This window comes from Zea mays, chromosome 3 (genome assembly GCF_902167145.1).
Source record: "Zea mays cultivar B73 chromosome 3, Zm-B73-REFERENCE-NAM-5.0, whole genome shotgun sequence".
NCBI lineage: Eukaryota > Viridiplantae > Streptophyta > Magnoliopsida > Poales > Poaceae > Zea > Zea mays.
The window spans coordinates 149,084,412-149,096,976 of record NC_050098.1 but is presented as its reverse complement, the minus strand read 5'-3'; the positions used below and the strand labels follow the sequence as shown (position 1 = coordinate 149,096,976).

Here is a 12,565-nt window from a genome sequence, read left to right as displayed (position 1 = left end):
GTGTACTTTCCATCTAAGTAGGCAGAGTTCCTTTTGCCATCAATTTAAGATTTCCATCTTGAAAGTTTTATCTCTAGGTAGCTCCTTCACACTTGTGCCTGATCCTTTATCCTGACCTTTTATTGTTGCTAAGACACCAAACTTAGAACAAGTTATAGTATTGTGGCACAAGATGAAGCTTATATTCTAGTGATTACCAAAAGATACCAATTGAAGCACACTACCAAGGCTACCAATTGAAAGATCATCACTGTCATAGCTCCATGATATTTAAAGACAAGCATCTAGGGTCACCAACTATTATAGAGCACGAGCAATCTTTAAATACACAATTTCTCACAACTTTGAATACCAATTACTCAACTTGTGGAGGTACCCAAGTCCTGATTGCTCCATTTCTTGCTCATCTTCCCTTTTCCACCTTGAGACTATATAGGATCACTCAAGGAACAGTTAGTCTCAAAATACACAAGTTATGTGTGCTCCCCCTAAAGTTGTGCATCAAGTATTTGAATGACTTGCACCTTGCACATTCTAGCGTCCTCATAACTAGAGGGGATCACAACATACCTTGGTCTAGGCATAATATATCAATTGCATCACAAAAAGATACCAATTGAATAGATGACATAATACAACTTATGACTAGTGGAAACAATGCATGCCTTAAGATATATAACATTTTAAAAGCAACCTAGGCACACCTCACACATGATGATCATTGCAACACATATACCAATTGAAAGATGACAAGATCATGCATATAAAGCACAATTTCTAAGCACACCATGATTAAGAAGTATTTTGTTAGGTACACCAAAGGAAACAACATTTTAAAGCATAAAGCACCTAAGCCAAGATACTACCAATTGAAAGGCAAGAACATAACTATGATCACAATCAACGGAACTTCAAGATATTCAATGAAATTGCATAGTTCCATTCTCCATACCTTTGCCTTTTACCTGAATGCCATGAGATTCATTCTTTTAGGTAGTGTGGAGTGAGAGCACCTGTTGTCACCAATTGAGGGCTCCTTTTGCTCATGCACCTCATAGCTTGAGAGGGTGCATTAGAGACACGCCATGGATTTCTTGTTTTGGTATACACAGAGTACCAAGACAAAGTAATCATGTGAACATGGACTAAACAAAACTATCATGCTTGCACATAGGTTAATACATAATCATTAAAAACAACACAACATGATTTACAAAAAGATACACGTTTAGCCACATACACCAAGAGAGTTAATCATGGTAGATATATCAAATGAAAAGCTACCCATTGAATGATTCAAGAGATATAACCTATAAAGCACACAGTCATGATTGAGCAAGCATCATTATGATCTTGGAAATCATGAATCATTAATTGAAAGGTATTCAACACAAGCAATCTCAAAAGCATAACTACTCCAAGGACAGGTATAGCACGACGATCCAACTTAAGAGCAATACTAATTGGAAATAATGCACTTAAGATACATGGGTACCGTCCTTTGGAGAGCGAGTTGCAGATTCTCATCAAAGTCCTTTGCTTGATTCACCAATAATGATTAAGGACCTCTACAACTTATTTAACTCGAGATGAACATGGGATTAGTATTGCACAATAATTCAACCTTGGGTCAATAAATAGACAATAAAATTGACAACTTAAGCATAGAGTTTGAATTAACCATCTTAAGCTCTCCCAGGGTCTCCAGTCCATCTCGAGGCACCTGCATGGTCTAGTTGGCACAGTTTGGTACCCATCTTGGGATGGGTCCATAACGTTCATCTAAAAGAGCCTTTGGTACCCAAATAGCATTTGTGCTAGTTCTAGGTGACCTCGTTACTAATCTAGCACAAGTGTATGATTTGGGTCTCCTAAGCGAATAAGATTGATATAAATTTACTTTCTTAGGAACCTTACCCTTCTTACACACCTTAGGTAGATGACCATGCTCACCACACATGTAGCAGAAGCGTCGCTCAACCTGACATGACGCTTGTTGTTTGTCTTTTTTCTTGGTGAGGGTCATCTTGGAGGGTGCACGTCTTTGATTCTTCATGAGCGGACATGAAGTGATCATATGGTCCTTATCATTGCATCCAAAACATCTCCTCATCCCTTCATCCTTGTCTTTGTGTGGACAAGACGCAATGAAGTGGCCTAATTCCTTGCACTTGAAGCACCTCATTTTTCCTCTTCCCTTTTTGCTCTTGGATGACATAGAGAGATGATTAGTGCAAACAACATGACTAATTGAATCTTTACCTTTTTCTTTATTCATGTTGATTGCTTCACTTATTGCCTTAGGAACTTCTTTCTTGTGGAGTTTGACCCTTGTTGCGGTTTCTCCTTCCTCAGGCTCCTTCACCACGTGTTCGTAGATATCTTGAGGAAGTCGAGCATGGCATCTTCTCCTCAATTGTCTTTGTTTCTTGTTCCCAAACAATTTTCTTTTTGACCCTACAACTTGTTGCTCAATCAAAGATTGGCCTTTCTTGGGGCAGTAGAGGTCAGCACATGATAATATTTTAACTAATTGATCACTTGTGCAGGAGTGTGGTTCACATGAGTTTAAACTAGTAATTACTACCTCATGAGCAATATCGAGCATGATAGGGTCATCAACTAATTCATTATGAGAATAAGACAACATATCATACTTTTCACTTAGAGCAAGTTTTTCTAAATTTATCATTTCTACTTGACTCTTAAGCATAGAATTCTCAGTTTTAAGTTGAGCAACATCAGATAATACATCATAATTATTTCTTTGCTCAAATAAAACAGATTCATACCGTTGGACCAAATCATCATGAGAGTACCTTAGCTCCTCATGTTCTTTGGTCATCTTCTCCAGGCTGTCGTTGGTTTTGATGAGAGTCTCCTCCAGCCTGAGAAGCATCTCGCCTTGTTCCTTGTTCCTCCTCAACAACTTAACCAAGAGCTCTTTATCTTCTTTGTTGAGATGGGTGTAGAACCGGTGAATCTCCTCTTCTTCCACATCGTCGGTCTCATTTTCCCTGTCATTATTATTAGTGGAAGCAATACAGGAAAATGTACCTTGTGGTGATGAAGACTCATCCTTGCTATTATCCTCATATTCTTCTTCATCATCACTTTCGTCTCCACTATCATTGTTAGCACTAAGACATTTATAACTAGTGAAAGACAAACCTGTCGGTGAGGTGGATTCATTGTTTTGTTGCCATCGTTTTCTTCTCCCTTCAAAAGATTAGTATCACAAGCAACATAGGGAGTAGAAGTAGTACATTTGGACTCAGAATATTTTATTTTAATTCTAGTCCATAGATCATGAGCATCGACAAGAACGTCACTATTACTATCTATGACAACAAAATAAACATCTTTGCTAAGGGAATTGACTAGGATGTCATAGGCTTGATAATTTTGACGCAAACATCTTAAATCATGCTCAGATGGATTTTTCATATCAATATTAATGGGCAAAAAACTAGCATCAAATATTTTCTCTACTTCGGGACCTAAACTCCTAAAAGTATTATATAAATGAAAAGACCAGGATGCATAGTTAGAGCCATCAAAATTAAGAAGTTCTACAGTTACCTCTTGTGATGACATCGTCATCTCTGGACGGCTAAGCCCACACTGGAGAGGAACAGGATCTGGATGTTGCCTAGAGGGGGGGTTGAATAGGCGGATAATAATTATCACTTTAAGACTGGAAATTCTTACTCTACTTGAAGGCTGGATCGCAGTGGAATGAAAAAGAACTTCGAGTAGGTTGCAGCAGACTTGAAGTTCCTGTCTTAAAACACCAGCACAAAGCAGAGCACACATACACAGGGATTTATCCCGAGGTTCGGCCAAGCCTGAAATGCTTGCCTAGTCCTCATTGGAGTTAGCCACACCTTGGCTTGGAGTCTATTTCAACTCCTTCCTCCGTTTGCTCAGATCTGTCAGTGCGACAGATAGAGCCTTCCACTATGTTGATATCAGTTACAACAAGGTCGTGGCTGCTTACAATCTTCTCGACAACACTCCGGCAGAGTAACAATGCGCTCAAGATTTTGCTCTAGCTCTCAGCAGCACTTCCCCTCTCTCTAAAGGCTCTTCGCCTCTACACAATCTAGAGAGATACACAAGAGAGGGAGAGAAAGAATTGATCCCAACGATGTATGGACTTGTTGGCTGCTCTTTCATTCTTGTTGGAGGCGCCTAGGGGTCCCTTTTATAGTCCCAAAGGGCCTAGGAAATGTTGGAGCTTCATTTGGTAGGCAATTCTTGCCTTCTGTCGGGTGGCGCACCAGACAGTATGGTGCACCACCGGACATGAACAATGATTGTCCGGTGCCCGATCTCCTTCCTTTTCCGGTGAAGCTGACCGTTGGACCTTCGGTCCCCTTGGCGCACCGGACAAAGATCGGTGCGACCAAGTGACTGTTGGCTCGGCCATGTGTCGCCTGTTGATCACGCAGACGACCGTTGGTCGCGGGCGCCGTTGGCTCACCGGACAATTCGGTGAATTTTAGCTGCGATGCCTTTATTTTTTCTCGAGAGCGACGAGTTCGTCGCCGGAGTCTTGAGCGCGGGCGCTGATGGCTCACCGGACAATCCGGTGCACCACCAGACAGACCGGTGATTTATAGCCATGTCGCCCCCACCGATTCCCGAGAGCAGCGAGTTCGCCGCCGGGCCAGCCTGGGCACCGGACACTGTCCGGTGCGTCACAGGCGGGTGATGGTTTGGCTGATCACAACCAATTCTCCTCCAACTCTTTTCCTCTTTTCTTGGCAATGTCTCTAGCACTTAGATAAACATGTTAGTACCCAAAAACAATTCACTAAGGCTAGAGTCAAACCTTGATTCTTTGATTTGCATCTCTCATGTGTTAATCACAATAACATGTGTTGGACTCTAAACTATCAAGTCAACTTCACTTGATCTAGATTGACATATCTGAGCTCCAACACCCTGCAAAGGTCACATAGAATATATCCAAACATAGTAACAACCCAAACTAAAGATCAAGGTTAACTTAGCTCTTTTGGGCTGCTTCCAGTTCTGGTTTTGACACTGCTCCTCCTTCTAGTGACCTTGTTCACTTCTTGAGCTTGATCTTGAGCCTTATGACTTACACCACATAACTCATTGGTTGTAAGTCATTTCCTTATGTAGTGATCCTTGATGCACCATAACTTTTCTTAACTCGATCAACCTTGACTTTGCAAGTCTTCTTCTTCACCCCTGGCTTTGGGTTCCTCAACCTCTTTGACCTTCTCCTGTGCACTTGGTACCTCAAAGCTCTTCTTGCCTCCATCTTTGGTTTGATCAGTTGTCTCTGAGTTACGCACATCGAGTCTCACTTAAGCAATGTCCATCTTACTTGTTATGTCCATTATCTATAGATAATCCAGTCTTTGGACCATCTCACTTGTTCACTTGTGTTGAACCCTATTAGCTTTGAATTAAGCACATGTTCAACACTTAGCACACTTGTTAGTCCTTTAATTGGGTTGTCATCCAAACACCAAAACCCACAAGAGAGCTTTCAATTAGTTCATTTCCCTTGGGAAAATAGAAATCCTTTGTTAAAATGGAGTTCCCAAACTCGCCCTTAGAGATGGATGAAGCATGGGAAACTATCCTTTAAAGATTGAGGATTTCACCGGGATGGGACTCTCCACCACAACCCTTCTAGTGCACTTATCCTCCCGACTGTTACAAGATATTACATATGTGACCAATCCAAGGGGTGCGACAGTTTTCCCCCAAGGGACACACCCCTTGGGATGCACCCCTTCACTTGTATATAAATGTAATTATCCCTAGAGTACAACTATCACTGTCATTTCTCCCTAATCCTGTTCCACTAATTACATCACGTTATTAGCATGAGCTCGCGAGAACAGAGGAAGAAGAGAAGAACACTCACTGTTTTGGAGAAGAACGAAGGCATCAGCCTTAAAATCGACAAAAAAGGTATGAAGCAAACCATTCCTCTTTGCATCCGTCGTATGCGTGAAGTTCTCCATGTCGTCGATGATACGCTGTTGGAGGAGTACGCCACTGGGTAAGAGGCAATGATACTGCCGGTGAATGCCATCCTTGCACGCCGTGTTCAAGTGCACAACGTGCACTTTTGCGTGATCCACGGATGGACAGCGGTAGTGCCGTAGCCGGTGGTTGGATGCGTCCTCCCCATCGCGCTCCTGTCATCGCCGGTGCCGATGGGAGATGCAGAATCATCGGCAACAGTGCCGATGGATGTTGAGTTGGTGGCACCATCGCCTCCTCCACCCACTGCAGCGACTATTCATCGATGTTCCCCAACCCCGCTGGAGTCGGTTGTCGCTGGGACCATCGTTGCCCGTCGCGAACAACCTCCTCGCGCCGTTGACACTATGCGTGGACGCATCATCTTCACTTGCCACCGCCCTAATGGGGTGGCATCAACCTCCTCCTCCAATGCGAGGGCATAAGGGCCCTCATATCGGCCCGTGGCAGTTGGGGCCATGTCAACCGGTGAAGGGGGAGCGGTGGGGACGTTGGTGGAGGCCACAACGCGGGTTTCGGCGAGCCCCGTCGCGGGTCCTAGCGGGCGTGCCTCGACACCCTGACGCGTGTCTCGGTGTGCCCCGGCGCGAGCATGGTACCCTAGTGCGACGGCCGAGCCCTCCTCGATGAGCAGGCGTGCTCCCAGCGCAGTCCTGCGGCGGCCCCGGGGTGACCCCGGGCGCGAACATGGACTCGACACGACAGGCCCCAGCGAGGGCTCGGCGCGGACGACCCCAACGAGGGCGCGTAGGGCCCTGACTCGGGCGCAGACGGCCTCGGGCGGACTGGTCGAACCCCGACATCATAGCTCCGGCCACGACCCCTGTTGGGCGGGCTCAGGCTGTGGCCCTGGAGGGCAACTACGGCCACGACCACTAGCAGGCGGATCCGACGCGTCTGACCGTCCCCCTGGTGGCGGCGATGGTTGGGGCACATGCCCCTGGCGGCGGCTAGGCTGGGGCAGTTAGGGTTTGGAAAACCCTAACCACCCCCATTTTTAATGGGCGCGTGGGGGCTATGGTGGGCCGACCGCTTGGCTGGGCTGGCGTGCAGGCCACCAGGCCGCTGCCTGGCCCGCCTTGCTGGCCTCCTCATGGGCCAAAAATGGCCTATTTACCATTTTAATTTCTTAATTTTTCAGTACAAGGCTATGGTTTGTATATAATTCAGTTCTAACCCGTGTTAGTGTGTCTAAATTCGGCATTTAGACTGCAATTGTTACATGTATTTGTACCATTTTAATTTCTGAATTATTGCATGCAAAAATAGCAATAATTAAGTTCAAACTTAATAATTCTAATGCAAAATAAAATTACATTACATTATTTTGGGATATAATCACAGGGTGATAGAGTCCTAAGCACTCGCTGCACTAAATTCTTTTACAGAGTTTAGTAGCCCAGAGATCGTGCTTTAAGCTGCATTTTGCATGCCTATCACTATGAGGTCTACATCTTTCAGGATGATTACCTATACGTGCTAACTCAATATAAAATACCATACGGAGTTCTTGAATATTAGTTTGATAATTAGTTGAGCATGGGTAGTGGAGTCCTAAGAATGGTTGCGGTTTGTTCATTCATGAACTTATCTGCCCAAAGACTGTGGTTTTAGGCAACAGGTTTCTTGCCCACTACTAGGAGATCTACCTCATTAATCTGAGGATTATCTATAAATTGCTCACTAATATTCAAAATATTTATTCAATTGGAAGGTTTAATACCTTTCATGCAACTCATATCATATGTAATTTTAAAGATTTTTTGCATTTGAGTTTACAACATCACAATTGTGACTCCTAATTTACACATAAATCAATGGAAGTCTATGGTCATGATTGTAGGGACATGCCAACTAAAGAGTTCGAGAAACTCACTCGTGATGGGCACATTTACCCAACTTGGGTTTCAGACATTGAAATAACTTTTGTGTATCATGGGATTATTGATGCTATTGCAACACCAATCACTAGTGCCAATCCAGTTAATGATGTTAAAAAGAACACTACTCTTTTCCTTTTGAGGCTCTACATGCATAAAGATCTCAAGCAAGAGTACCTTATGGAAAGATGCCCACATAACTTATGGAAAGCTCTTAAAGAGTGCTATGAACAATAGAAGGAACTCATATGGACTTCAGCCAATCATGAGTGGAATCACCTTTGTCTGCAAGATTTAAAATATGTTGTAGATACAATCATGCTCTTCATAGTATTTGCTCTAAGTTGAAGTTTTGTGAGAACGAGCCCTCAAAGGCAAATAAGATAGAGAAGACTCTATCTACCATGCTTCCAGAGGATAGGATATTGCACCAGCAATATCACTCTAATAATTTACAGAAATATTATCAACTTATGCACACATTGACTCATGCAAAAAAAACATCATGAGATTCTTTTAAAGAATGCTCAGCAGCACCCTCTGGGTTTTGCTCCACTGCCTGAGGTTCAGTTCAATGTTCATAAGTCTGATAATAAGAAGGGATTCAAGAATTCCCCGTTCGAGGATGATGTGGTGTTTGATTGGGTGGTCCACATGATGCCCCTCTGCAACTTGTTGTAAGGGCTTGGTCCTCATCGGGATAGGAGGCTCTTGGGTGTGAAGTGTCCCATAAGGGCAAGGGGCCCTAGTAGCGAGGCGTTGAGGAAGGGGAAAGGAGTTGCCCTGGCCAGACCCAACAACACTACTAGGAGGAAAAGGATACCTCACTACGATGACTCGTCCCCAAGGAAGCGCCAGTGGTGAGACCCGATGGCCCCTTTCGTAGACACCTGGTGTTGTGTGGATAATCAGGCCCATTGAGTAGCCTAGTATATATATTTTTCCTTTCCTTCCTCTTTTCTTTTATTTTTGTATCCTAATGGTCTTTTGTTATCAGTCATAAAACGATGGTAGGCTCTATACAGGGTGTTTGGGGCCTAGATGTGACCCAGCACTACCCTGAGAAGGACTCAAGCATTAACTGCTTGGAGTGACCAAAGAACGTCGACCCCGACACGAGACGAGTTACCACGACATCTCGAGTGGTGGTACACCTAGAGTGAACCATTTCGTTTTCTCTTCATTTCCCCTACCTCTCGAGAACCAGAAACTGAGTGATTTTCGTCATTTTCTTAAAAATCTCAAACGATTTAGAAATTCAAATTCAAAACATCGGGTTTCGGTTGTCTCGAGCATTTTTTGCCAAATTTCGAGCGGTTTTCGCCAAAAATATGAATTTTTAACAACATTTTTTCACCTCATGGGGCCCTCTACTCGAAAGATGGGGATGTTGCTACAAATCAAGTCTTATATATAGTAGTGTGTGCTTATGCGGATGATAATGAGCTGTCTACTTTTTTGTTGAATTTAATTTGCCTCGAATCAAATGAAGTACAAGTCACATAGCTAGTGCACATCGTCTCCCTAAGGCTATCTGCAATGGTTTCTTCTAAATTTTGTCCACTATATCTCACTTTTGTGTTACGCCACTCAGATTCCACACCTATTTTTCTATCTCTCACGACGGTTCACTCTAAATTTTCCCTTTATACTCTACTGCAACCATAAAATTGCATTTTCCATCTACCATTATCGTTTTTTTCCATCCAACAAATAATGTAAAAAAAGAGGGAGGAGATGGTAGGGGAGAAACCGAGGGAGATTAGGGGCGGGCCCAATTGAATTCAAAGGTATTAAAATGAATACCCATTATTTTTGGCAAAATAACTTCAATATATATACATGTATATAGTGTATATGCATGGAAAATAAAAACGAATCAAATAAATAAAGGAATTCTGTTAATTTGGACTAGAATATCTCCTTCCTATCTCTCATACCTAACTAATCCAATCGTTTGTCGTGGACCATTAAGCCCAACAGAGCGACAAAGCCCACCTCAGTACCTCACGACAAAAAAAATCCTCAAACCCTATTGTAGTCGCACCATGGCAGAACCACCAGATACGCCAGCCACCAAGTCGTGGTCACAACTTGTAGCCCCACGTGCCATAGAGACACCAGCACCTCCGTTGAGACATCATGACTCCGCGGCGCAGCTAGGTGCCCAGACTTGACCAACTAACTATTATTACGTTGCATCTGGCCTCGTTGTTGCGTCGTATGTCGTTCGTCGTCCGAGGCTTCAATCTATCGTAGTCAGGGCGACACATCATGCTAGGACAGACAACGAGGGGCAAGGTCCCATCGTGCCAATGTCCAAGCCTACCCAGTTAGTGGCCACACGACCTAACCTTCCCTACTTTGTTGCTTGCAGTACTGGGCTGCAGATAGAGCATTAGCGATTGGAAAATACCAAAGAGGACAAGCAGCCAGCTAGTAACTGAGCAACAACCAACAAACGCATTTCGATTTAAAACTTTTAAAATAGTTATATAAAATTTGAGTTTAATAGAATAGTTATTGAATCAGTTATGACCATAGTGTGTGCTTAATTATAGATTATACATATATATATAATTAAATATATATGTCGATAGACATGTTTTAATCTTCCAAAAATCATTCTATAAAATTTTTCGAATACCCACACTTTAAATCGTAGACCCGCCACTGATAGCGTCCGGGCGCTAGGGGAGGATTTTGAGGCATCCGTTGCACCATTTGAAGCGTCACTATTGCCTCTAAATGTGCTACTGTAATTGCCTCTAAATGCTGGCACTTGGTGCCGAATTGAATCTGATTCCATTTCCATGAAAGTGACAATGTCTCTCCTTCTCCCAACAATTACAATACTGTTTTATACATATAGGATAAGGATAGATTTCTGATGAAGACGCCCATGAAGCCAATGGACGACGCGAGTGAGAAGAATATAGAAAATCTTGTGAAGGTCGGCCAAAAGCTGCTGCAGATGCCAGTGGCTGAGACGGACATCGCCTCGGGGTACTACCATTACCGCAGGAAGCTCCCAGTCAGAGGTACTAGGCAAAAGCTCCCCACAAATGGGCAAGAGCTGCACCGCTTCGCCAAGATGCTTTCCAAGGAGCGCAAGCTGCGCCTTAAGAATCAAAGAGAGGGGAGAACAAGCTCTTAATTAGCCAGTTTCATATTCATATTGCACTGTTTCAACAGAGCAGTGGCCGTCTATGCATTTTTAAAATATTCTTTCCTTTTTTTATAATATGCCCAGCCCAGCTCAGCTCCAAAACGAACAAATAAATGCATTACTCGCAGGAGGTATCTCTACTATTAAAACTACACCCATCCAGTTTACTCATTGGAGAAACGGCCACGAGAGCTTCGACCCGCTCGCGCGAGAAAATTGCATTTTTTTTTGGACTCCAAATAATGTTTCACACTTTTCTATTTTTAGCATTGACTTCAAAAAAATAAAACTAAAAATATGTCACCTTTGGTTTCAATACCATTTTTGATATTTCTGCCCTTTTACCGCGTACGAAGTCAATGTTAGAAATAGCAAAAGTGTGAAGCACATTGTTTGAAGTTCCAAAAATCCAATTTTTGCGTCGATGTTGGACCCAAAATTTTAGTCCAATCAAGCTAAGTCGTGACCCCGCGCTCGAGGCTCCCTCCACACTCTCACCCTCTTCCCCTTCCTTCCTTACCATGCCTACCACCACATCGTCGTTGTCGCCCAGTGGAGGCGGAAGGTTCATGTCGTCATCTGTTTACCTTTGCGGGTCGTCTCTCTTCCTGAGTCCTGTGTTGTCATCTTCTATCAAAGCCGAGCCCGGAAAAGGGAAAGGCGGTTACGCAAACACAAGGCTCCCCACCCCATCAACCACAACTGAAGCAATTAAAAAGCAGGTGGTGGGGATAGGAATGACAATGACTCGGGTAGAGTATATACCCACCCACGATCATACCTGCGAGAATTAGTCATGCCCGCTTACGACTATACTCGTGAGTAGGTATCAGACTTGTATCGGATACTCGTTAAATATAACAACATTAACCAAATCATATGTGCCCAAGGCTGCAGACCCCGTCTACGTGGACTCTGCGTCACGTAACCGAAGGTCGTCCTCCTTTCTCGAAGCATCCTAGCCGGGTTCACCTTCCCACGTCGAGAAAGACTGCAACGTCATGACGACCGAGGGATGCACTCGCACCGCGTCTGGAGACGTGCCCACACGACTGCGGCGGGGACAACACCCATGCTGCCATGCAGAGGTACACGCCTGCGCCACCATGCCAAGGACCCACACACGCGATGCTGTTGGATGTGGGAGCAGAGCAGTCACCAGTCAGTAGTGGATGCGAAGCGTGGAGCAATGGAGGTGAAGACGTGAAGTGAGTGTGGTCCTGGCGGCTGGATGTGGGAGTCAGATGGAGGAGGAGTGGAAGCGACACAAGCCACTAGGTTAATGTCGTGATGGACCAGATGGGTCGATTACCGGGATTTTCGAATTTGGGCTAAAACGAATTTTGGATATCCGCAGGGAACCGCGGGTAAGAGGTAAAACTTGCACCCAACCCGATTTTATCACAGGCCGAGTGCGGATGAGACCCGCGGGTCAAATTTTGTGCCCGAACTCGACAAGTCAGATATCCAATAGATACCCGAA

The 12,565-nt window shown here is 44.1% G+C and overlaps 1 protein-coding gene across 1 annotated transcript in view; it reads left to right on the top strand.

Moving 5' to 3' along the window:
* LOC103650712 (patatin-like protein 2) overlaps window positions 1–11,249 on the top strand; it is a 31,878-nt gene extending 20,629 nt beyond the window's left edge. Inside the window, exon 5 of the mRNA XM_008676279.3 lies at window positions 10,786–11,249. Coding sequence (XP_008674501.1) covers window positions 10,786–11,070 — 285 coding nt within the window. The 3' untranslated portion in view covers window positions 11,071–11,249. The remainder of the gene's footprint in view (window positions 1–10,785) is intronic.
* The last annotated feature ends 1,316 nt before the right edge of the window (window positions 11,250–12,565 follow it).